Source organism: Hirundo rustica, chromosome 2, assembly GCF_015227805.2.
Source record: "Hirundo rustica isolate bHirRus1 chromosome 2, bHirRus1.pri.v3, whole genome shotgun sequence".
NCBI lineage: Eukaryota > Metazoa > Chordata > Aves > Passeriformes > Hirundinidae > Hirundo > Hirundo rustica.
In genome coordinates this window covers 4,856,027-4,881,713 of record NC_053451.1, presented here as the reverse complement: position 1 = coordinate 4,881,713, position 25,687 = coordinate 4,856,027, and the positions used below count along the sequence as shown (strand labels likewise).

At 49.1% G+C, this 25,687-nt stretch overlaps 1 protein-coding gene across 1 annotated transcript; it reads right to left on the bottom strand.

Moving 5' to 3' along the window:
- Positions 1 to 15,355: 15,355 nt before the first annotated feature.
- Positions 15,356 to 25,009, bottom strand: CD2 (CD2 molecule). The gene is made up of 6 exons (XM_040056486.2): positions 24,894 to 25,009; positions 21,731 to 22,027; positions 19,067 to 19,333; positions 16,769 to 16,885; positions 15,733 to 15,824; positions 15,356 to 15,370 (listed from the first exon to the last, which is right to left on the bottom strand). Exons 1-6 carry the CDS (start codon positions 24,952 to 24,954, stop codon positions 15,356 to 15,358), a joined length of 849 nt encoding a protein of 282 aa, XP_039912420.2. The 5' UTR covers positions 24,955 to 25,009.
- Between the last annotated feature and the right edge of the window lie 678 nt (positions 25,010 to 25,687).

The following is a 25,687-nucleotide window of genomic DNA, read 5'->3' as shown; positions in this document are numbered from 1 at the left end:
CAGCAACAGCAAGGCAAAACCACCACCCACAAAAACATCAATGCTGGAAGCCACCAAAACATGAATGGTGGCCTCCTCACAGCTTCCAAGCCCACATGTGCCTGCCCCACACCAGCCTTTCACCAGGAGGTCAAACCAGCAGGTGATGCAGCTCTTGTGCCTCCTCCGCTGCACTGCCACACAGTCATGCAAAGGGGCAACGAGGCCATCATTTATCCGGCCCAAGCCAGGAAAGCACAGCCATGATGATGGGCACAGAGCACGCCATCCCAGACACACACAGCTGACAGTGGTGAAGGCAGCAGAATTATCCATGATGAACTGAGGGATCAAGCCTGGACCAGCAGCACCATGGTTCTGGAGGGTGACTTGGGCCTACAGGAGTCTGGATGTGATCCTCAGCAAACCAACCCCCTTAAATTACCACAAAAGTCCCACTGAAAGCCAAGATTTATTTTCAAATTTCCTCTACTTAGAAACATGATGATGCCTTACAGTCTACCCATTGCATTTGGGGTTCATTGGGGATTGGACTAGATCGCCTCCAGGGGGTCTCTCTCAGCCTAAATTGAGCTTTGGTCCTACAGTTCTCGAATTTTGAGGGAAGCGGTCTGAGCCAAAGCAGTCCTCAAGGGACAACACTGGTCTTTACCGCATAATCACTTTTATCCTCAGTGCATCTTGGAGGGAATTGTTCCTGGTTTCAGCTTGTAAAAACAACATCCCTGTGGAGACACAGCTGCAGCTGTGTTAACATGGCTGGTCACCCAGAAACTTCTGAAGGGAAGCCGAACCATTTCAACTCACTTCACAAAGAGGATGCTGCCTCACCCTCTGCTTTGAGTCTCAGAGCCGCAGCAGTGGTATGAGGGAGGGCTTTCGGTGTGTGAGGCAGATTACCCCCAAAACAGACATGCAGAGCCTAACTGGATTTCCTGGGAAGGCTAAAAAGCCATGGCCTGCCCGTTAGCACCAACAAATCACCCTGCTTAACACGTGTGTTTTCACAGCATCCACAGTCACATCCAGCCGAGACCCCAGAGGAAAGATTGTGTTAGAAACAACCTCTCAAATCTGAATCACCTCCTCAGGATGCAAGGGGTCGTACAGAAGAGATGTTCTCTCCTCGGCCAGCCTGAATGCTTTTCTGGCACACAGTGTCAGTCCAGAAGCAAAGGGAGGAGCTGTATACCAGACTTGTGCTGGCTTTGTACCTTTCCCTCTGAACGTAAAACTGCAGGTGACAGGAAACTTGTGCAAAGACCCAGCTAATGGTTAAAGCAGCAACATGCTACCCTACGAGCCTCCCGGGGCTGTGGGGTTTTCCAACATCCTTTTGCCAAGGCCTGACATCCGCAGCTCTTCCAGCTTGCCTTGAAGTTCGCTCCACAAAACACAGCTGAGCACCGCTGACCCACATCCAGGCCAAGCCACTCATCTTCTCGGCCACAAGACAAATAACGTGCTCCAGCTCTGGCTCGCCTTTCTGCTCTGCATCATCTGGGCTTGCCTCCTGCCTTCCCCCGCAGAACAGCTGGCTCCATCCGGGCTCACATGTTTCCTAAGGACCTTCTGGGGGCTGCACCAATTTTCCACTAACGCTGCACTTTGTTTATGCCCAGAGGTCTCCAGGTCAGCAAGCTGCTGGGGGTGGGGAGCCAGAGCCATTGTTTTACTGTACGCAAGAAAGGAGAGGGAGAGCAAAGCAGAGCTGAGCATACTCCCTCATCGTGGTAGCAGCAGCTGCCATCCCCTGACTGAGCAGATGAGAGAGCTCACTAAAAAATAAAACAGCTTATGCAAAACCTGGCTCTGTTAGACATAAATATAACTGATGTGACTCACCATGAGGTTGGGATAAAGGCATGGAAAGAGGGATAGAACTGGAAGCAGCAATGGTGTCAGTCCTCTGAGGAAGCTGTTCTGAGGAGACCATGAAAGATGCACAGTACATCTGGTGGACATTGCTTCTTGCCTCATGTCTGTTCTGAACAGAAAAGAATAAATACAAAAAGGCAAGAAAAGGTGAAGAGCACATGACCAATTTAGGACCCCAACCCTGGTGAGACACCCAGCAGGCTGAGACCAGCAGGGGAGGAAATTGGGTTGAGTATCCAGGGTGCTGCTGGCACAGCACTGCAGAGACAAGCCAGTACCTTTGAATGTATTTTACTCAAAGGTTAACCCCCCAGTATCACTCTCAAGGCAAAAATCTTGCCTAGCACAAGATGCTACAATCCTTAGGGGCACCACAGAGCCTGGCCATGCCTTCCCCAGAGGAGTGAGACTCAGGACTCCCTCCCACACCACATCACATTGCACCACATCCCTTTCAAGTGACTTAATGTCTGTTCATCTGCTCCAGTGGAGCCTGTCACAACACGTGGATGCATTTGGGGTCAATACAGACTGGGAAGAGGGATGGAGACACTTGGCACAGCTCTTTTTGCTGCGTGTTGCCATAGCACTGGGACAGGTCACCACTGCTGTTCAGGTATGCAAAGCCATAAGCTGGTTTTGCACAAGTCAAATTCCATAAAGCCAACAGTGTCATACACATACCTCCTCAGAGTTCTGGTCTCTCAGTCAGGGGCAATTCACTCTGGGCAGCAGGAAGTTGTTACTTAAATGCAGAACACAGCTGGGGGAGTAGCTGAACTCTGGCTGGAGCTGATGCCCTTTGCCCAGGTCTCAGGCCCTGCCCCTCAGCAGAGACCGGCAGCTCTGGGCAGGGACACTCCATCACTTGCAAAAGCCCTGGAAAGACTGGTCCTTGAGAGTCCTGGGCAAACCAGGCAGCAGCGAGGTGCAAGAAAACCTCCCCAGGAATGGCTGGTGTGCAGTGCTGAGCGCTCAGCCTGGGAGTGAGGACATATCCCCATGACCTCCTCTTCCCTGGTGCTGCAGCACAGCACAGCCTGGCTGCCTGCTCCCATTCATTCCATCAACAGGGACCCCCTACCACAAGCTGTGCTCTCCTAAAAGCCACAAGCCTTTGTAAGCCACCCTGAATCTCCTCCTGGCCACTCGAGCACCCACGTCACTCAGCTTCGCTGTCACCACTTGTTGCACCCCTGTTTTCTGCTTCTCCCTCAGCTCCTGCCCATGAGCAACACCTCCCCACCCATCCAGCACCTCACTCAGGGCACAGGTGTGCTTAGGCAGGCTGAGTACAGCCACCCAGTCCATCCTGGTGACAGCAGGGGTCTGCAAAAGCAGTTGCCAGGATTATGCTCTTGCAACACAGATTATTTGCACCTCCCCACAGGGAGCTCCCACCGGAGCACAGCACAGAGCATCCCACAAGAGGAAAGTGTTTTTGTCAAAATGCTGCATTTGTACCCTTAAAACAGGGCAGGGGGATTCTCTGAGGCAGCACACACGGAGCCCATTTTAACAAGCCACACATCACCCCAGGAAAATGCCTTGGACAAACATGATTTCGAGCGGCACATCTGCAGCACCTTGCAGCTTTAGTTGACAGCCTGAACAAGCAGGAGAGACAGGCATTAGAGAAAACAGAATTAGAAACAAGTGGGGAAAGAAAGACCAGAGGAGCAAAGACAGCCTAACAACAAAGGCTTGTCTTTTCCAGAGAGAGGAAAGCACATGTGTGCCTCTGTGCCTGTGCAAAGAAAATGAGTATTTTTATTTTTTTTTTCAACTTGAAGTTACGTGGAAAAGGTGCCTGTATGCACACAGCCCGTAGTATGAATTTAGTACGGAGCTGGCAGTGCATTTGTGCTTAATAAGTGAAGATGAACACGTAATGTGAGTTACGTGTGCACTATCTGGGCACAGCTATAGAGCATGAAATGTGTATTGTGTTCTGCGTTCACTAAGAGAGGGAGTGCTCACCTGAGGAAGGGAGTGGCAGGGAAGTGATGCAATTAGGGCGTAAGTGTACACAGCAAAGCCACACAGCAGAGCGTGTGAAAAGCATTTGTTGGTAGAGATTTCATGCCTGAATCTGCAAGCATCCATGAGAAATGAGGAGGAAACAGCACACGTTTGGGGACTGGGGATGAGAAAATCCATCTCTGAACATGTGAGAGAGGGAAAGACCGTGGGATGCTCATGGTCCCAGAAGGGAAGCAAGGCGGGGATGCTGCAGTGTGAATGCATGTGTCAAAATTCACTCCAAACAAATGGCCAGGAGCTTTATAATCTGGCTGAAATTGGTGCTGCTCCCAGCCACCCTACAGTGCAGCAGGGCTCTGAACATTTCTCCAGCCTGACACCTTTGATTTGAAGTCTGATGGCTCAGTGTTTTCAGCCTTCAGAAAACCTGGATTTCCAGGGAGCAGCATGCAACCAATATTAACACAAAGAATAAGAGCCACAGAATCATCTAGGTTGGAAAAAACCTCTGAGATCATCGACTCCAACCATTAGCTCAGCACTGCCAAGCCCACCACTAAATCAGCTCCCTAAACTCCACATCTACAGGTCTTCTAAACACCTCCGGGGATGATGATTCAACTCCTTCCCTGGGCAGCCTGTTCCAACGAGTGTTCCAAAAGCCAGAGTGAAGTGGCGGCTCAAAAAGACATCCAAGCCCGGTGCTGCTTCCAGCCTGATGTTCTTGCTCAATGAGGTAGGGCTTTTTTTCCCTCCTTCCTCGAAACGCCACCGTGATTTGAACGCGGGTGCTCTTTTACTGAAGCCTGCACGTTTTGGGGGAGAGCTTTTCGGGGATGGGGGGAAAGGATCAGGTTTGGGGCCCTGAATTGCTTCGTGGTGACAGTACACTTGCATGTGCCCCTGTGTTTTACCTGCGGGCGAGCATGGGCGTGTGCGTGGCGTCGGGGAGAGAATTTGGGGCAGGAGGAGGAGAGGGGATGCGGGCGGAAGAGGAGCTGGCGGCTGCTTCCCGCACACCGAGCCGCGCTTTGTGCTCTTCTTTGGTGGCACAAAGCCGCGGGCTCCCAGGAAGATGAAAACGGCTCCCACGGTCTGTGCGAAAAGGGTGGGGCGAGGGGGAAGCGAAAATAAAAAAGGAAAGGGAAAGGGAAGAGCCCGGCAGCAGAGCCGTGCACAGAACAGTTGTTTCCAGGTGCCCTCTCCTGGCCTTGCGGGGGTTTCTCCTCGGGGCTTTCCACTCTCCAGAAATGCCTGACAGGAGGATGGAGGCAGGTGGACGTCAGGTTCTTCTCCCCAGGTAACAAGTGACGGGGAATGGCCTCAAGTTGTGCCAGGGAAGGTTTAGATTGGATAATACGAGCAATTTCGTCACCAAAAGGGTGGTCAGGTGCTGGAACAGGCTGCTCAGAGATGTGGTGGAGACACCATCCCTGGAGGTATTGTAAGGATGTGTAGGTGTGGCACTTACGGACATTATTTAGTGGTAGATTCGGCAGTGCTGGATTAATGGTTGGACTCAATGGCCTTAGAGGTCTTTTCCAAGTTAAATTCTATTTATGCTATGAATTCCGTTGTTGGAGTCCAGAGCATTCCTTTGGTTGCCCTGGAGGGTCAGGGACCTGGGCAGGGGGGTCTGGGACCCCAGGCCAGAGCTCAGAGAGACACTGGCTTTGATATCAGTCCATGGGAAAAACTTCCTACACTGAGAGAAGGTTTACAGGCCACAAGAATGTGAGAAATTGTAGTTTAGCTTATCACAGAATGAGAAAATAGTAGTTTTAGGTTCCTAGCATTGAAGTGAATGGGGACAAGATGGAGAATCTGGGGCGTTGTCTCCTTCTTCTTCTCCTTCTCCTTCCCTCACTCCATTGCTGCATTGACGTGGCACAAAGTAGTTAGTGAGGATTGGGTCAAAGTAAAGATGACCTTTTTAGTAATAGTGATAGACATTGGTAAGAAATAGTAAACAAGAAATACGTAGTAATTAGTATAAAAGATAAGGACAGCCCAGCTCGGGGGGAGACGTGAGGAATCCATGCAGCTGCGAACATCTTGTCGGACTCCGAGAAAATTGTAAGATAAGAAACAATAAATGAAGTATGCAACCTTGAGAAATCTAAACCTGAGAACTCCGTCTCTTCCTTCGGCTCGGCTCGGAGCTGTGCAGGGGAGCAAAGACCCTGAAACCACCTCAATGTTGGGGTAAGCCCCCGACATTCCGTGATTCCAAATATTTGTGACACTTTTTTGTTGTTGTTTTGGGGTTTGTTGGAGTTTTGTTTGTTTGTTTGTTTGTGTTTTGTTTGTTTGGGTTTTTGTTTTGTTTTGTTTTGTCTTTTGCATGACCTCCACACCATCCCCATGTGTGGAAACAGAATCCCATCAAGACCTTCTTCGACTCAGCATCAGCTTGCACCACTGAGTTTCTGCAGCCTCCAGAGCTGACACCAAGAGCTGGAATAAATAATTAACCAGGGGGCAAGGAGTGATTTACACAGCAGAACAGAGAAATAAAGTTAGAAATCCTTCAGAAAATAAACATTGTATATTACACAGATGTGACCTGCAGATTGATGTGCTTCCCAAAAAAAGCGGGTAAGAAGGAAGAGTAGAGAAGAATAGCACGTGGGTCCTTAATAGAACTGGTTACAATTCTATTTAAAATAAGGTTAAGAAATCCCTGCATCTTTATAAACAAAAGCATGACAGTGCTTTCATTTGGGGAGAGTGCTTTCACTTCCTTGTTGCCCCTTGCCCAGCTGTGGTCACCATTCCAGTTCCTCCACCAGAATTAGCACTGTCAGATGTTCCAGGATTCCTTCTGCTTTGTGAGGAACAAGGAGGCACATACAGGACAAAGCCATTAGAAGCCAGGAAAGACCTAAAATGAGCTACATGGCCTAATCCCACCTCTGCCCTTCCGTTGCCACTCAGCCTTGAACACATCCCCAAGGCTGAGTCTCTGACTTTGGTTTTTGTCTTCCAGAAAACAAGTTTTGTCAATGCACCCTCTGGGAAATTTCAAGGCAGCAGACAGGGAGGTTTGCCATGAGTTGTGTAAGTGGTTAGAACACGTCTGAGCAGCTGCAAGAGGAACCAAAACCTGAAACTGATTGTAGTGAAGAGCACAAGCAGGAAATAGTGATTTGTGTCTCAAATACAAATAGCAGAAGTCAAGAGCTTAAGAGAAGTCTCTCTAGTCTTGATCACTTGTATCTCTTTGGGTGCAAAATGAGATCTAAATTAGATAAGCATTTAGCTATTATTGTTTTTGCATTGGGCTGATTTCTTCTAAGGGCACAAAATGCACTCTACTGAAGGAAAGTATGTGAGGGCCATCAGAGTTCAAGAGTTTGGATGAGCTCCCTCTAAGCCTGGCCTGGGAGAAACAAGCCTGACATAAAACTGTGTGTGAAGCCTGTAACAATAACAGCTTTCACACTGCCTGTTTCAAGGAAAAGATTTATGGCCACAAAATACAGGCCTAATAGTCAGGATGTAAACTAGTGCAAGGGAGGAGTAAAAGGCGTGAGAGGAAGGGCACAGAGCCGTGGCTGAGCTGTGCTCATGTGGTCCCACTAGATGACAGCACCAACATGTTCTTGTGCGCCCCACGCTCACACCAGCACCAAGCAGGCTGCTGCAGGCAGGGCACCTGCAGCCTCCTCTTCTTGACCCTGGGGACAGCCAAGAGCTTGGCTGAATGAAGCAACTGGGCCAAATCCTGCAGGACAGGGCATTGCTCTGGAGCTGCTAGATAGTTCTGTGCTGGAAATTGCCCTCCCTGCCTCGAGGTGTGCACCACAAACTGGCTAACAAGCGCTGCGTCCCTAAATTGTTGTCTTCACTGTATGGCCGGCCCACAAATTCCCCTTCTCCTCCAGTGATCTAAGCAGCTCCCTAGTCCAGCTGCCCCTTGAGAGTGAGTCCAGCCTTGTGTCCCCCCTCCAGCCATGCTGTTCACCAACCAAGCTGTATCCCAGAACCCACAGCTCCGAGTGTGAAATGGGCATAGCATGAAATTCCCATTCTTTGTGCGTACAGTTCTCCCCAGGAAACGTCTTCAGCAGCACATTTGAGATAAGGCATCTCTCCTGGCCCACTCCCGACCAAAAGGCTGACCCCAAAGTGGCAGCAGGTAGGCGTTCAGCCTGCCAAAGCTGCCAAGAGACCCATGGCAGAGATCCATGGCCTGGGCTCCTGGCCGGGTGCCACCACACCATCTGCAGACGAGTTTCTGCTTCCAAGACACGACCGCCCCATGACACCACAGGCTCGCTCTCCACGCAGCCACACGACACTGGGAGCTGGGAGAAGGAGCAGAGCAGCCGGGTCCCACGTGGGAGATGGGCCAAGTGCCCAGGCCCAGGCAGCCATGCCCATCCCAAGACTCAGCCCACAGAGGTTCGGCGCCTGCGGTGCAGTCTGCAGAGCTGGGCTGAGCCTCACCTGTGCCACAGAGAAGTATCATCTGCGTCATTTCTTTCATCCCAGCTTCCTGCAGCAGTTGTCTTCCAAAAGGATGCGGCATCTTCCTTTTGCACTTTGGAGAAGCAGAGCTTTTGCTTCCCTTCTGGTCAGCCTAGGCCCACTATTAGGCCTACTATTAGGCCTACCTAACCTAGGTACTATTCCTCATGAGGCCTCCAGGAGCACGTGTCCTTCAAAACTGCAGGAGAGGGAGAGGACCAGCAGTTCCCAGTGCCTAACGTGTGTGTACACGTGTTGAGTCAGGGGAGACAGCTGCTGGGTGCCCGCCGGTCGCGGTGCACTTTTTCATCTCCAGATAAGACATCGCACCCGCATTTGCCTTAGGTGCTCTGTCACAGATGCTCTTCCCTAGCACAGGTGCTTTGAGACAAAGGAGATTCACAGATTACTTCTCCTACACTTGCCATCTTGAAATGTCCCTCCTCACGTTGTTGACATCGCCTCTAACCCTGGCACCTGTGGCTCTTCGGAGATGCAGTTTGGAGGTTTTTCCAATTTAAGTGAAATTCAGTTTTCCTGACGTGATGTTCCCAATATCAACAGGGAGGCCTACTGAGGGTGACATTTGATATTCAGAGACGTACGCGTCCCTCTTTACCCTCTTTTCCTGTGCCAAGGAAGAGGGGTGAGAAGGACAAGAATGAACCCGATAAGAGAGTGTAGTTTGGCAGCAACAGCCAGGGACATATTTGCTGTTTTCTGCAGCATCAGGCAGGACAGCCCGCCTTTGACCTGAATTTCTAGGCAAGACAAGGTGTCTGAAAGAAACAGGGTAGGGGCACCTTCTTGCTTTGGGAAACTTTGGATTCTGATCAGCTCCTTGAACACTTGGTATTTAATTTCCACTACAGGGCCTAAAGGCTCCTACAAGTCACTTGCTGTGCAGACAAGTTTCCTTCCTGACGGTGCTTTTTTAAAATCTCCGTGTTACATGGTTCCCCTTTTGCAGTGGATAGCTTTAGGCTAAGCTTGTCTTGTCTTAAGCTTTGTCATTTATAAATGGCTAAAAGAAAAATAGAGTCTGTAGAAACTGTAGGCTCAGCAGAAGAGCATTGGAGGTTTTTGCTGGGTGAATTTTGGGTTTGAGATACCGGCACTTCCTACCAGCAACAGAAACCACATCCTCATTTATGCCCTATAATGGTCCTGGCCGCTGAAATCACTGAATTCAACTGGAATTGGTCCCTACAGTGACCGGTGTGTCTGCAGCACTCGGGCCTTGCAGCTGCCTTTGCTCTTTCCTTGCTGTTTGTGCAGCCCGGTGTTGTACAGCCATTCCCGGAGACACGGCCCCCTCAGTTACAGCCATTCCCGGAGACACAGCTCCCTCAGGTGGTGCCTTTAACCGCTGTAAAACTTCCAGGAAAGCGGAGATGGAGGAAAACAACAGTGCCAGCACAAACTGATAGCTACAAGTACTCCCTTCCCATACAAGAGGAGAAATCCCATTCCCAGCAGGAATAGGAGCATCACAGGAGCACCCCAAGCCTTCCAACTGCCCTTGTTCTCCCTGGTTTGCCATGTGCCTGTTGCTCGGGGCAGGGCAAGTCACAAGGGACAGACAGGACACACCAGTCACTGTGAGATGAGTCAGGAGTAAGAGCAGAGCAGGGCAAGCCCCCAGTGCCCTGGCACCGAGTTCCTTTCTAGGAACTGCCCAGCAGGATGCTCCAGAACATCTGCCAACAAGCACAGGGGGCTCTGGGGCACCCAGCCAAAGGGGGAAGGGACTGACGCAGGCTTTGCACAGAGCCCATTGTGGAAGCAAGTGATGTGTATGCACGTTTTACGAAACAAAAGCTGGGGACCAGGTCTTCCACAGGAATTCACTGGCAAACCAGTGTGCCTTTATTTCATTACCATTATACACGAGAAAGCTCGTTTTGGCAGAGGAAGAGGGTTTTGCCTAATCCTGGCTGCTAAGAGCAGCAGTCCCAGATATTTCATCCCGTGGCTCTACAAGGGCTGGTTGTCCAAATGCACCAGCCTTACTGCCTGCCCCCATTTCACTGCTGTTGGGCCGGGGAGTGACAAACACAGAGATGCAGTTCGGGGATGCCTACAGAGCGTGTTGCTTCGGAGCTGTCCCCCTCAGTGGACAGCACCAAGCGCGTCTCTCCCCGCACCCCTCTGCCTGTGCGCCGTGCTCGCTCGCCTGCCCCATGCCACACAGAAGGGCTGGAAAGGAAAGCAGCATTTGTGTGGGAGGCCAGGCGGCAGCCCGAAACACTTGCCTGCTGTTTTTATGTAGGCAGAAAAAGCGTGTGGGAAATGCAACCAATGAGCATCTCTGTTGTGGCCTTATCTCTTCCTGTTATCTCCAAACTGCGCTTCAGATGCACCCGAGGCAGAAACTGTCGAACAATAGCGCCCAAACCAAAGGCAGGCGAGGCTCTGCCACGTCACCGAGGTCAGTGCTGGTGGCAGGCAGGTGGGCAGGATCAAACACAGCCTCAGCAGGGCCTGACAGCACCATGGGCTCCGTGCCCAGGGTTCACCACGTGCCCGGTGAGGCTCAGAAAGGGAAGTAGGCACAGGCTGAGCCCTTTCCATGGCAGAAGGCAGAGCCAAGAGCTTACTTCCAAAGCCAGGAGTCACTCCTGACAGCATTGGCAAAGGCAACCAACAGCGTAGCAATTCAGAGAGGGGCTTCTCAGAGTATGATCATGAGGAACCATGGTCTGAAGCCATGAGGACACCCTGGAAGTCCCCTCTCCTCCCTTATGCTGACCTGTGCATAAGTGGAGTCCTGAGGTGTCATTCAAAGAGGAAGAATAAACCATCCAGAGTGGGCATTTTGTAGGAAAGGAAAACAAGAATAGACAGTAATTGTGAGAAGTGTCACAGGAGGTGAGAACAAAGCAGCTGGTCCTCAGATGAAAAAAGCAGGTGAAAGCAGGGGGCCCAGCAAGGCAGGCAACTCATGTCCCAGCCCAAAGGGTAAATCGCACTTCAGATGGGAGCTCTGCACGGAAAGAAAAGCCACACCCCAGGACTGAGAGTGTGACAAAGTTATGTGACTCAAATCTTGCTTCCTGGTCATCCAGCTCACGTCCTCAAGCAGCCGTTTCTGTGCCATCCTCTTCACCTGCCCTGTTGTCTCTTGTGCCCCATGCACAGAGCCTGACTTACTCGCTGGGTCAGCTCAGCTGATCCCTGCACTCCTTCTATGCCCCTAAAACCCAGTCTGGAAGCCCTGGAGAGAAACTGGCAGATGTTTTACTGAGGTAGCTCCTCACATGCCTGCTCTTTTCTGCTCACAGCTCCCTTTCACACCTTCCCAGTTCCACCAGAAGGTCCAGGGGAGCAGCAGCCATGTTGTGCTTTGGGAAAACTCCTTCACCTGTGTCCCTGCGGTTCTTAGGGAGAAAGTCTCACAAAGGAAGAGCAGTTCTGGTGAGGGGGCAGAGCAGAGGGGAATTTCAGTTTGGGCCAAGCACCAAAGGCCCTCAAGCAGCTGGTCTGGAACCTCTCTGGAGGGGTAAAGGCTGAAGCTGCACCTCTGAGGGAGGAAAAGGCTCACACGCTTCTGCTGGTCCACAGCTCCAGGCAGCCAGGCTGGAAGGATGGGAAAAGGTCCTGTGGTAAACTCCCATCTGCAGGGAGGGAAGGAGCACTTTGCTGGGGGAGAGGGTGAGAAGGTTGGGTTTGGCACTCCTCTTCTGGGATGAGGATGGCAGAGGAGACTGGGAGGCCGGTTCATTGGCACTCTTACTGCGGTCTTCTTCAATTGACCCTTATCTTTCTTCCCACAGCACGAGATAGGATTGCCCAGCAGTGGTATTTCACAAGCTTGATAGCTACTACAAACTGATCTTATTCAAAAGCCTGAGGCCAGACCTCTTACATTATCAGCTGCAGCACATGAACAAAACCCTCAGTCCCTCAGGGTGACCATCAGCCAGTTTGGGTCTCAGGAGGTGCCAGCCATGCCAGGCTGCTCACTGCATGGCCAGCACCTGCAAGGAAAGCTGGTAGAACACCTTGCTCTGCTGGCTGAGCTCTGCCCATGGGGGCTGCAGTTTGAAGCACAAACCCAGCACTTCTAAGCTTTTGCAAGGCTTCAGGACAACTGAGATAGTACCTGTCTGTCAGAAAGGGGAGGGAGCTGATGAGCTGGAGTTTATCTCCACACCAGCACCTGAGTATCTGTTGCAGAATGAGGACAAAATCAGTGTCTTTTCTCCATAGCATAATTTTGGTAAACATCTCAAGAAAGACTTGTACAAGCTATGGTTTCCTACTCGACCTTTTAGAGGCTCAGAATTTTAGTTTAGAAATTAAATTGTCTAGGTGTCTCCTACACTGCCTGTTCCAGAAGCCTGAGAACCTCCCTCTGGACAGGCTAATAGCCAACAGAGATACAAGGTTCTGGCTACTTTACTAGAAAGGCCAAGTTTGGGCAGCAAGTGCTGCTGTTTACACATGGATCAATGCTGGGATGGAAGATTTGTATCTTCTACAGAACCAACCATCGTTCTTTTGGGTGCCTGCTCAGTCTGCCCACCTGGTGAGTGCTACAGGAGCATAGCACAGCTACAGATCTGCTTTGATCACAGGGCTGCACCTCCCTCCCATTCCTTTAGCACTGGCTCTGGAGCACACCACCAAGCAAAACTGATCCCTGCTAATGCCCAGGCAGCAGAAACTGCAGCTCTCCAAACAGCAGGGACGAGGCAGCAGACAGACAAGGACAAGACCAGCACATCGATCATCTCATCCCTCCTTACGAAGAATAGGGAAAAACACTTTATCTCATGACTCAGTGGTAGACTCATCTACAAAAGAAGAACCAAGCATGATTACAGCAAGAACCACCAGAGCACATCCTGTTATGTCTTACGTCCCAATGTCAGCTCATTTTCCAGAACTGAAACATCCACTACAGCGTAAAAGCTGAAATTTGAATGCTCTGCAACACACATTCAGAAAAACGAAGTTCTGATTGATGTTTATTTGATAAGTCACCATTTTTTCCGAATGTGTCATGGAACATTGCTAGTCACCATTGGTTTTTTGATATCTCATTGTGCAGATATACAAATGTACAATTAAAAAAAAAAAAAGAGTAAATAAAAAATAAGTATTGCTCTGGCGAGCTTTCCATTGCACAGGCATATTCTGTGCTAGTACTATTTTCTTGCCTTCCTACCAAGGACTGTGTTTTCATGTAAATCAACCCAATAGGGATAAATCTTCTTTCCCAGGCCCCAGTAACCCTCCCTCTTTCCCAGGAAGGATCCCCACACCTGTAACCACAGAGCAGCACCAGTAAAGCTCTGGCAGCATAGGACAGGGAGGGCAGCTGTGTTCACCCACACCAGCCTGAGACCACCAGCTCCTGGCACCCCAGCACCTCCCAGGGATGGTGTGACACCTCCTGCATCCCTGCTTCTGTGGCTCAGGGACCAAAATGTTTTTGTTGCCTCCTTCGTGTCAAAGTGAGACACTCGAGTACCAGCACAGCTGTGAACTAAGATCCTCTGCACCCAGTCTTCTCTTTATTTATTCAGTACAGGGATATAGCATATGCTGTGTTACAAAATAAACCATGAGACATTTACCAAATGCAATTTTAAATAGCAAAAGCCTGAGAATCAGCTGCAGAAAGCTAAGGCGAGAGCAAGTGGCACTCCCAGGGCTGTTCTCGCTGTTGGAGTTCAAGTGAAGTGGCTGAGCTCCGGGGGAGGCAGACGCCTCCTTTTCCTGACAATTTGCCTCCTTGCCCTTATACCAGAAGATAAAAATAGTCATATTTCTCAGGAGAAACAAAGCATGGCTGTTTCATCTCCCCTGGCACATGTGGGATAAGCCAGCCTGAAAGAGGTGTTAGGTGTCCTTCTGCCTGAGCCATCAGCTAGCTGGCTGGATGTCTCATGCTCTGCGGCTCTTGCAGCTCTCTCCTCCTTCACCTGCCGTACCTTTTACCCCAGATGGGTCTGTGTGCCCACCCAGACATTGCTCTAACACAGGCCTGTGCTCTCAGCTCCTCAGCTGTCCTGTAGAGGCAGGCATGGACACCCCCAAGGCCCAGAGGAGCAAGCAGTGTCCAGCACATGGAAGGTGATGCAGGTGCAGTTATTGCGGTCCAACTTCTCCCTTGGGGATGCAGATCTCTCAGCAGCTCCCTACCGTCCCCTGGTTATACCTGAGGTGTTAGCAGCAAAATCAAGAGATGCAGTCCCCCACCCTCAGCGGGAGGCTCTGAGCTGCAAACCCCTGACAATTCAGACAGTGCCACAAGTAATCCTACTGGCTGGCGGATTGTAATGCTTTGTTTCACAAACCAAACAAGACCAGACCTCTTCTATTTAAAAAAAAAAAAAAAAATAGTCATCTGGATAGCCACAGAGACTTATGCTGAAAGAACAGAAAGAATAAAGGTTTGTTTTATTTGCCTAAAAGTCACAGAAAAGTGAGTTGAAACTGTCCCTGAAGAGGCTGTGTAGCACATTCGCCCGACCCTTGTCAGGACAAAGAGGCTTCACAGGATGTTGTCTCATCCACGCTTTGAAACCCCAGCACTGGAGAACCTCTCCCAGAAATCTCTCTCAGTGTTTCATTAAAAAAAAAAAAAAAAAATACTGACCTAACTCTCTCTTGTTGCAATTCAAGCCCACAGTTCCTTTTATAAATACAGTGGAGAATGGGGAAAGTTTATTCCTTTCCCATTTGTGCTTTTCCCACGCAGGTGCTTCAAGGCTCTCACACGTCCTTTCAATACTTTCTTCTCTGCATTATACGACACAAATCCTTTCAACTTCAGACAAATATGTAATTACATACAACTATTTTTTTGGTCCAGGAGGCCACGAATTTGGTGCTGAAGCCAAAGAGCTGTCCTAATTGTGCAGCACGAGATAAAACCCCGTGAGATCCATAGGTCCATTTTGTCTCAGCAGAGCTTTAGCTTCTTCTTGGTGAAAACCATCCAAAAAGCACAAAGACAACGAGGTGCAGTAAAAACAAGTGAACCGCAGAAAGACACGGGTTTCAGGGCTCAGTGCTCCATATCCTAACATGAAGGCACCCGCAGAAAAATGGCCACAGGGCTGAATGCCCATCACCTTGAGTCTCCTCCACCGGGTCTCTTCGTCTCCTGTGGACGCTCTCTCTAATTTTCCGCAAGGAAAGCCGCCTTTTCATAGCTGAGCGTTACGCAGGGCTGGGCAGGAGGGGCTGCCGGCCGTCGGGAACTTTCTTTTCCCCGGCGATCGGGCGGAGCAGAGAGAGCAGCATCCCTCCTCCCGGGCTGTCCGCTCAGGGCCTTTCTCTCGGCAGGGTCGGGGTCCGTGGCTGCGTGCGGGGCCGGGGCCGGGGCCGCGGCTGCTGCAGCTGCTGGGGCTGCGGGGGCAGCGGCCGCTGCTGCACTCGCACCTGCTTCGGGGTGGGCTCGGCCGGGGTCTGAGGCAGCTCCCGCATCCCCCTCTCGCGGTCCACGGGCAGAGCCTGCATCCCTCGCTCCTCCTCTGCAACGACACGAGGACCCCGCGGTCAGACATGCACCGGGGAGTCAAAAACCTCCTTGGCCCAAGCAAGAAAAAAAGCCAAGTATCGGGTTTTAACCTGCCGCTCCCGGGTGATTCCTGCTGTCCCGGTGAACGGCAAAAATCACCTCTGCCTGCAGCTCCCAGGCTAACGTGAAAGCTTTTGGCTGCCTGGCTGAGATCGACGTACCTGGATCTGCCCTGTCTGTTGGTGGAAGCAGCTTTTCCAAGGAGGCCCCAGCAGACACTGATGGACACCCCCATCCTGAGCTGCTCTGTCCCCTTTTGGAGGCTACTGAAGGGAAAGTGAGATCTAGCCCCAGGAAGAAACATCAAAGCACTCTGCCCTGCCATTGTCCATGCTGGGAGTTCCAGATACCTGGAAGCCAGAGATTCCTTTTGCCAGCACTGTTTTTCACACACAGGGAAGAACTAAATTCCTACCAACTGACTTCTGATCACTGACTCATCATTTCTGAAATATCACTCATCTTCACTTAGGGGTTGAGGGATTTACCTCTTGAGACACTGAGTTGGCCTTAAACACACAGCAAACTGTTTCAGAGAGGCTAGTTGCCATAAAATAATCACAAAAAAATTAGTTCTCATTTTCTCAGACTGATTCTCTTAATTCCTGCTGAATCCAGGCCCAAGAACTGAGGATGTGGTGTTTCTGCAGTGATCTGTACCACTCAAAAGAGAGCAGCCATAATGTAAAATAATACTCGGGTGGCTTCGCTCAAAGCACATATCAGAAAGTGAGACTGGCAATGCCAGCTGATCTACACAGACTCACCATATGCTAAAAGCAGGTTATTGCTCCTGTCAGGGCAGAGAGAATGCTCCTGACCACAGGGCTGCAGTCAGTGGGAAGCCCTAATATTTTAGGTGTCTAGATAGCAAAACAAAGCCCCTTCAACACTTACCGCAAACTTCATGCCTTTTTCTTCTCCTTCTGATACAATAAATAAGACAAGCCACAAAGATGACAAAGAAGACTACACCTCCTGCTATGCATAAGATGAGATAGAAGTCCATCTTGCCTAGTTAAGGGGATGAAAGAGGATGTTAGATGGAAAGAAATATCTTGAACAACATCTGCTTGGAATTCTGTATTTTTTTCCATTGACTATAAAGGCAGACCAGCAGACACCCCACCCTTTTGCCTTTTCCCTGTACATAACAAAAAGTTGCTGCTCCTCATTGTTGAGAATTTTGATTGCTCCCTGATAGATTCAAGTTCTGCAGAAAATTTGAAACCAGAGCATTCATGTGTGCCAGCTCACTGTACTTAAATTGCCATTGTTTTAGTTGCCAATGTTACACTAAGGTGTATTTTGCTTTTTCTGTGCCTGTTTCTCCCAGGTGAGTGAAAGAGGAGCCCAGACAGATTCACAAATAATTACACTTCCATGGAAAGCTGGATGAACTGAAGCCCACCTGAAATTTACCTTGCCCATAAAGGTCAAAATTCAAGGTGATTGGCATCAAATGCAGGACCAAGTGTTCACAGAGGATAGCAGGGTTAGGAGATTTGACTGCATGATGAAGGATTTTTAATCTACTGTGGAGCTGGCAGAGTCCTGCCACTGCACAGAAAAGTTTGAGAGGTATTTAATTTGGGCAGGAAGAGTAGTGCTTCATGGTTTTAGGGGGTTTTTGGTGTCTGAGAAATTCTGCTTGCACCTTAAAGATCATTGGTATTTCTCTGTTAAAGATGTGAGAAAAAAACAAACTCTCTGACCCAATTCACCCTGTGAAAAAAGAGCATTTCTCAAGTAGGGGGAAAAAGTGAAATCAAAATTGTCTAGACGATGGCCAATGTCTGCCTACAGCAGCAGTACAGGCAGACCGGTGCTTGCCTGGCTTGTGTCCTGGCATGGGCAGCTTCAGCCAGCATTTCCTCATCCTGACAATGTTTGGGATAGTTTGCCCTGTCTTAAACAGACCTAATCCAGGAGCACACTTTCATACCTGGCTCCAAAGTCCATGCCACATCCTGCTCGACCCTTCCCAATGCTAACATCAACAGGACTGTGCAGTCCATCAGGTCAGGCAGCAGCACAAAACTACATTGCTTGGCTATTTTTAATATCAGGAGGATTATTCAAGAGGCAAGAGCTGCACAGGAGAGCAGAGGCCATCCTGTCCCTCAGCTCTTTGCCTTTCAGTCAGCCTCAGCAGACCTGGGATCTCTTCAATAAAGCCTTTATGCCTTAAGGCTTGCTCCCTCCCTTCTCACACCATGGGCTGTCCTTCAGACTTGGACTTCCCCTAAATTCACCATGGCAGAAAGAGGTAAAAATTGGAAATACTGAACCAGCTCTTGCAAGCCCCTTCCAACTCTCCACCAGCTCCAGCAGGAATCTAGAGTGAGAGAACGCTTCAAGCAGAGCACTTGTGGCTGGGTGGGATGAACCCAAGCCTGGCAAATTCAAGGACTTTTCCCCAGCACTGAACTGGAATTCTGACCTTTGAACACCACGGCCAGTGTCATACCAGTGTGATCTGCCCTGTGTTTGTGCCTTAGTTTTCAAAACTTTTACGTGGGAGGATGACACCTCTGAAGACTTCTGCCTACTGAATCATTTTCAGCATGACTCTGCCCGTTTAAAATGCAATCATCTCGGTCCTTTTGCTGCATCTGTGGTTTAGAAAGATGAGGCTTCAACTGCATAAGAAAACCATGGAACATTTGAGCCACGCTTATCTGAGCCATGTAAGCCCAAATCAAAATTCTCCGTAACTTCCTTCCTGATTTCTAGGCCCAAGCTGAAGAGCCCAAGCAGCTTAATTTTCCCCTTGTGAGAGAACTCATGCACATCCATGAGTAGCAGGCAACCACCGCATTCATAGACATGATTGCAGAGAGGAGAAAAACACAACGGGTTTCCCCACAGGAGAAGGGGAGGAGCAAAACCCCTCTCACATCCCACTGCCCTCAGCTTGGCCACTGCCATTAGAGTAGGGATACCTTGAGGGTAGCAGCAGGATGGGGAGCAGGGAGATGTGACAAGGCTGGAGAATTCCAGGCAGAAATCATGACATGCATCCTGGCTACCACAGCAGCATCAGATCCCAGTAACTGTGCTGGAATTAGGCTCACAGTACTGGGTACTCGGGATCTCTGTGCTCCTGGCACCTGGACCTGTCCTACAGATGTGTGCAACTGCATCAGGCCATGTGATCCACCCTGGCACATCCTGACGAAAGAGATTTCTTACCTGGACACTTAATTACTTTTTCAGCCATTTTTTCACTGACTTGGTTCTTAGCAACACATCTGAACGTCCCAGAATTCCACCCGCGCCATTCCAGCACTGTTGCATTCTTCATGATTTTTTTGCCACTGGGTTGAGTCAGTTCTATTATAAACGCTTCATCCTTAGCCTTCTCTTTTGCTTCATCCTTAACCTTCTGTTTCACTTCACACTTGACAGATAAACTTTTATTCCTGCATTCACCGGTGAGGATTGGCTGAGGGACAGGTTCTGAAAAAGAAGGAAAGGGACAGGCATATCTGAGAGACTTTCTCCTCTTGAAAGCCTCCGTTATAAAGCAGAACAGAGAATTAACCCCAAATCACCAGCTATCGAGGTCACAGAAGAATGAAGAGCAAACTAGACCTCTACTACAGAAGTAACAAGGCAATAACAAGGAAAATGCAGAGCAGTATTTGGCCCAGTAAAGAAGAGCTGCACACCAGACAGGTGAGGGGAGGAAGCTGAGTCTTCAGGTGGGTGGAAGGAACTCAGAGCCACAGCCCCCTTCACCTCTGGATCCTGTGTTCTGGTGCAAGTGAAATTGGTCCTGTTCCACCTGTGCCCATCAGGAGAGATTTTCTCTAAAGCAGGAAAAACTACGAAAAGCTACTTATGATGCTCTGTGTGCTACCAACAGCACTCAGCGGGCATGACGGCACAGCACGCAAGGCCATCAACCCAGGATGGAGAACACAAAACAGACACTTCAGCTCTCACTGAGGTGATGACAGACAAAACTGATTTCTGTCTCTTCTTACGCCCTGCAAACAACATGATCCCTTTTGGCTCCAGTTTTTCTATCACTGGTGGCACTGAAAGAGACAGAAAGGCCTGCAGGGTTTTCCTCAAGTAAGGGCAGCTGGCAGGGACAGCAAATGGGAAATAATTCTTTCTACCTTTAAGACCAGATAAACAAAAACATGCCAGTACTCCTCTAGTTACGGGCCGTGTAAGTTATAGGGACCATAAATTCTAAAGCAAAAAAGGGCTGCTCATAGCACATGCAGGCAAGGTTCACACCACAACATCCGCAGCCACCCTTTCCTTGTTAAGCCCACTCCTCCTCTGCAAACTGGAACCTATTATTCAGGGAAAGATCCCAGTGGGAAACATTAGAGTCCAGGTGCTGGAGCTGTGTGAGGATATAATTTGGACTTATTTTATTTTTAACAACGGTTCAGCCCTAGTAACAAAGGGCCAGCCTGGCTGACAAATTATTCTAGCACCGGACAGTTACTACAGGACTTCCAAAACCATGTGTCAGAGGTCATGCAACCTCTGTGCTGCACAGCAGAGGAAATGATGCAGCACACAGCTGGGCTGGAACATTAACCTTGACCTCAGATGAGGACACCCCAATGACAGTTCAGTGGTTTAAAACATGAACAAGAGGCATCAGGCCCTGATGACTTCCTGGATCTGTTTACAGTAATAGCTCCCAAGGCAGTGAGACACCCTCGCTGCTCAGCAGCCCGTTAGACACGGAAACCCTGCTCAAACCATTCCAGCTCTCCTTGCTGCCTCAATGAGGCATCATTTCCATATTCCCAGCGGATGCCCACAAAACCAAGATGTTGGGAAAGGTGTGCATGCTGCCTGAAGAAGGACAGAACAAACCTACCCCCTTACTGGGGAAAAAACCCCATGCTGTCCTACATCTTAGAGAACTGGAGCAGTCACAGCAGCTATTAAGGAGCAGAATAGCCACCCCCATCATCTCTACTCACCCCAAAACCTTTGAGCTGCTACTGCTCCAATCTCTTAGGACAAGATAAAACACAGGAATGGAGGCTGCCCTGGTGCTTTGAACCCTCACAGCTGAAATCCCCAAATGTGTGCCTAACTGTGCTTTGAACAGCACAATCCTATTTTTGTTGTGTTATGCTGTGCAAGGATGGAGTGCAGGAGACGTCTTCCACTGCAAATTCAATTCCTATTGTGGTTAATCTCAGAAGAGGTGACTGCTGGCTATCTTGTATGTCAGAGCAAAAATGGAGTGGGATTCCATCGCCTAAATGCATTTAGTGCCATCTGGACTCCTGAGCTCTCCTCAGGGGGTTGGCAACACAAGTTGCTCAGCTTGCTGGACCAGTGACCAGAAAGTCATAAAACAAAAGTCATAATTCAGTGCCCATAAAGTGGCACCAGAAACACCTGAAACCCACAGTGCATCAGCCACAGCTGTACCTCACATGGGCTGCTGTGGTCCTACCAGAGGTTTCTGGAAGCAGGATGCTGCTGCGAGCCCAGTCCCCACTCAGGGTCCATCCCCAGCTCAGAGTCCTGGCGCCGTTTGTGGTGCTGCAGTGGGGCTGACCACCCTCGCCCTGCTGTCAGTGTGAACGTGCTCACAGCTTCTTTCTTGGGCACAGCTAGAGACCTGCTGGCTGACAAACAGGGAGCCAGAAAGAAGCCTGGGAGACGAGGCCGTCAACAGGAGCAAGAGAAGGGAGAAGAGAGGCAGACTGCTGTCAGTGGCAGGAAGGAGAAGGTGTGTCCTGCAGGAGACTTCCCACACCTATTCAGGAAGGAGGGCACTGAGTAGGAATGGCTGTGGGAGAGAGCAGAGAACAGCAAGTCTTGTTCAGCTGTGCTGGGAATGGCATGGGAAAAGCGGAAACTCACCCTGAACAAAGAACATTATATTTTCTTCTGCCTGCAGTTTTCCGTCCTGCTGGTAAATCACCACCGTGTAGTTTCCGCTGTCCTCTTTCTCCAGGCGCTGGATTTGCAGAGTCCCGTTCCGGAGTATCGCACACCTGCACCGCTCCTTGTTCACAAAGTGCCGAGCGTTTTTACCTTTCATCTGAACCAGCCTCTGTCTGCCTCTCATCCATGTGGCCTCATAGATGCTCCCAGGAGCAGTGATGCTGAGAAGAGCTGTCTCATTCACTGCCTTGTAAATCCAGCTGGTGCTGGAGCCTGTTGAGGGAAGCATGGCCAGCACATCAGTTGTCTCCAGCAGCCACAGCAGGCACCCAAAAGGCTGTCATTTGCTATGCCACCCCCTCTTCCTGAGCTGCCTAAGCCTCTCTGCTTTACTGGTGCCATCTTCTTCCCCTGCTCCGAAGCACTTCTTGATTGCTCATTAGATAAATGCCAGCGTCCAATTTAATTCTGAGAGGCAAGAAAGCCAAGAGTCCAGCTTTCAAAAGCTGAATTTATGCCCTGGCTGACTTACTTGGAGTGACTCTGGATTCCAAGATTCATGGCCTCCCCTTCACTTCAACATGAACTTAGCCCTTCCTGAAAAGAAGGTCACTTCTGTGTTTTGCACGTGGCACAGTCTGTGCCAGAATGCCCATCACTGCAAAAATTACTGCAGACAGAAAAAATAGTCATGTCCCTGGAAAGCAGAATCATTTCCGCAAGCCCAGTGACAGCAGTGATGATAACAATAGCAGCCCATGTCAAGCTGTGAGGGAGGGTGAGGCACTGAACTGGAGGCACCCCCACATCAGTGCCCCTTCCTCTCCCATCCCAGTTACTCTGCCCCACTGGAATGTATCCACTTGATTTTTCTGTCACAGGATCCTGATGGGACAAGTAAGGCAAGAAGAAACAGCATCCTGTGAACCGAGGGGGTGAGGAGTCATTACAAGAAAAGCAATTACCAAAAACAACCAAGAAAAAAAAACTTTTCTCTTCCTTTGATTCCAGGTCACTTCTCCAGAACAGTTAAGAGCTGGAGCTTCCCAAAGGTGGTGTCAGGGAAGCACCTGAGCACTTGAGCATGGGGCTGCCAAAGGGGACATTCAGAAAAGCCAAGGCTACTGAACATCCATCATGTTTCCAGTGGTGGGGATGACGCACTCCTGGAGCAGTGCCCGGGTGCTCTGCCCGCTGCCCTCCAGGCTCCTTCACCCACCTTCTTTGCAGGACCCATTTCTGGTGAGCCAGGACTTGGGAAACTTTGCTGGGAGGTCATTTCAAGTGAGGCACTGTCCCCACCCCCGTGGCAGGTGGACAAACCTGCAGGAGGAGGTCGAAATCTGCGTGCAAGTGTCAGGTGGGATAAGCTCACTGACACCTGAATGCAGGTGCTCAGAGCCACAGGTTATTTAGTCTGTCATTTTCTTGTGTTCATTCCCCCTCAATTTACAGGCTGAAGCCAATCAGCAGGAGGAGATTTCCCTTCCCATCACCACTCAGAGCTGATTCTGCTCTAATTTTCTATATTTTAAGCACTTTTTCCCCGCAGAGAGAAAAACTGTATTTATGCATATTTTTATTACAGTCCTTCATTCCTTGTATGTAGGATAATGATAAATGGCACCACAGAGGGGAAACTGAAATCCGCTGGCTATTTCATTAAACTAACAATATTAAAGATAATCAGAGAACTGAAATAGCATGCCTCTGCAACAAGAACATTAATGCTGTAGTGCTTCTGGCAATTCACCACCTCCAAAGAGAGGTTCTTCTTTCAGCGTTGCCTTTCTTGCAAGGTATTTGGCATATCTAATGAAATGTCCTGAAATAAAGCTATCAGCTAATCAGCCCTTTAGGAAGCAGCTATGCCCCACACAGATGACACCACACGTTATTCCCCAATATTTGAATTCTGATACTTGTTTCTGCTCGGCCATGAACAAGTATTTAGAGCTAGTAATAGGATTCCTTTGCGTAACAGACACTACTTATGTTTTCTCTCTGAAAGCAAAGGAAAAAAAGTAATCTGAGTTTTCAATGATAATTCAATGGCATCTCTGTGGACCAGAGACATCTCTGGACATCTCTAGATGTTGATCTGATCTCCAGAGTCCTTCTGGTGGAAAGCTGAGTATCCCACTGATATGATACTAAAAATCTGTTTAGCTAATGAAACAACATTTCTGATAAAAATGCCAACTAAAGTGTGCTCCAAAGAGCAGAAAGGTTTTAACTGGGAACCTACAGCTCACTCACAGTCACAAGAAAGAGTTAAAAGAAAAAGCTCCCATAGTAATAGTAAAAGAGAAGGAAGGAAATCTCCGAAAAAATTTTCCATTCAAGGGAATAATCCTTATTTCTGCCGAGAAAGATGTTTTATAGATTGTGTACATAAAAAAAAAAAAATAAGAAGGAGAGAAATCCTTATTTATCTATTAATTTTCTTCTGAAGGAAAAGCAAAGCATTAAACAGCCATACATACAATCTCAGCGGAACGAAACAGAGGAAAAAATATTTATGTATGCTTGTATTGTCCCCATCTCTTAAAACCTTCCCTACTCTATGAGTTAACACCTTAATTAAGTTTTTAGATTAATATTTTAAAAAATAATGATAACGATAATATGCAAAATATAAAAGATATATGCAGTTGCTTGCTGTTTTCACATCTTAGACTTCAACTCCACCGAAGACTCTGAAATATATCACTCTGTTAATATTTATGGAGGAATATAAATTGCACTTTCAAAAGATTTGCACATCTTTGATAAGAAAAGGAAATTACATGCGATAATGCACAGTGAACTGGATCTCTAATGTAGTACAAGCTACCTCGAGGGCAGAAAGCAAACTGCATGCTGACATTTCTCATTACACATGTGTCAAATTAAGGCTCATTAACTTAAAACCAAAACTCTTTACAGCTTATTATTATAACTGGAATAGGAAACTCAGGTCCTGCCCTCCCCCTGGCTGATAATTAAATCAAATAGTAACAGCAATAACCCAGATGTCTTCACTCATTGGAAAAGTGGAACAAGTTTCTTATCAGTAGCAGCCCACCAAGTTGTAAATGCTTTAAAATACAATTTTAACATCCGCCCAAAAGAACAAAAAAGGGTTAGAAAAACTCACATTTTACACTGGGAAATAAAAGCAGCAAGCACTTGACTAGGAAAATCCTCCTAAAGTTCATTTTCAGGGTCAAAAAAAATCCAGTGTTGCCTTGTCTAATGATAGCTCCTGGCAGGTGAAAGGATTTTCTGCTGTGAGCAAGCAGTGATGGGACATGTCAGCGCAGCCTTTGTGCCCTCCTCCTCTCCTCCAGCACTTCTCATTTCTAGCAGAGGCGGAAATAAGTCTCAACAGGGTGTTTTGTCTGCATGGAGGCAATAGGGAGACACAAAGAAAATGGGCACTAAAATGCAGGAATGCCCTGGAGGTTTGTCCACCCAGCTGGAGGGCCAGATGGGGCCCTTGTCCTCCTCAAAGCTCACCTAAAGAGCTCAGCTCCAGCATCCACGTGCCACCATCTTTGTGGGAGAGATGTAGTTTTTGGGTGGGGGAGTGTTGGGAATCCTAATTCTCCCCCACAGCCTCAGCAGCAGCAAGGGGACCGTGAGCCCAGGACCCCCAGTGAGGAGCAGGTGGCTGTTGGACAACGCTTGGAAAGGAGACACGCTTCCCTTGGAAAGCATCAGGATCAGCTCTGCATCAACAGCTGGCATATGAGGGGCTGGCCAGAGCCACAAACGCTTCCTGCAGGCAGGGCCAGCCACCTGAGCAAGCTGTGAGAGGGATGAGCATGGAAGGGGGTGAGAACACTGCCTTGATCCAGCCAAAAACCAGCCCTGCAGCTGGCTGGGGCGGGAAAGACAGCGAGGAAAGAAGCTGTGAGGAGGCATGGGAGCTAGATCCAAAAACATGTG

Coding starts and splice junctions, on each gene's coding strand:
- CD2 (XM_040056486.2), bottom strand. CDS start 24,954: ATGAACTTTAGGAGGATTTTCCTAGTCAAGTGCTTGCTGCTTTTATTT. Junction 16,886..19,066: donor AAAAGTAATTAAGTGTCCAG/GTAAGAAATCTC, acceptor CCCCTTAACTAG/GCAAGATGGACTTCTATCTC. Junction 15,825..16,768: donor AAAAAGGCATGAAGTTTGCG/GTAAGTGTTGAA, acceptor GTGTCGTTGCAG/AGGAGGAGCGAGGGATGCAG.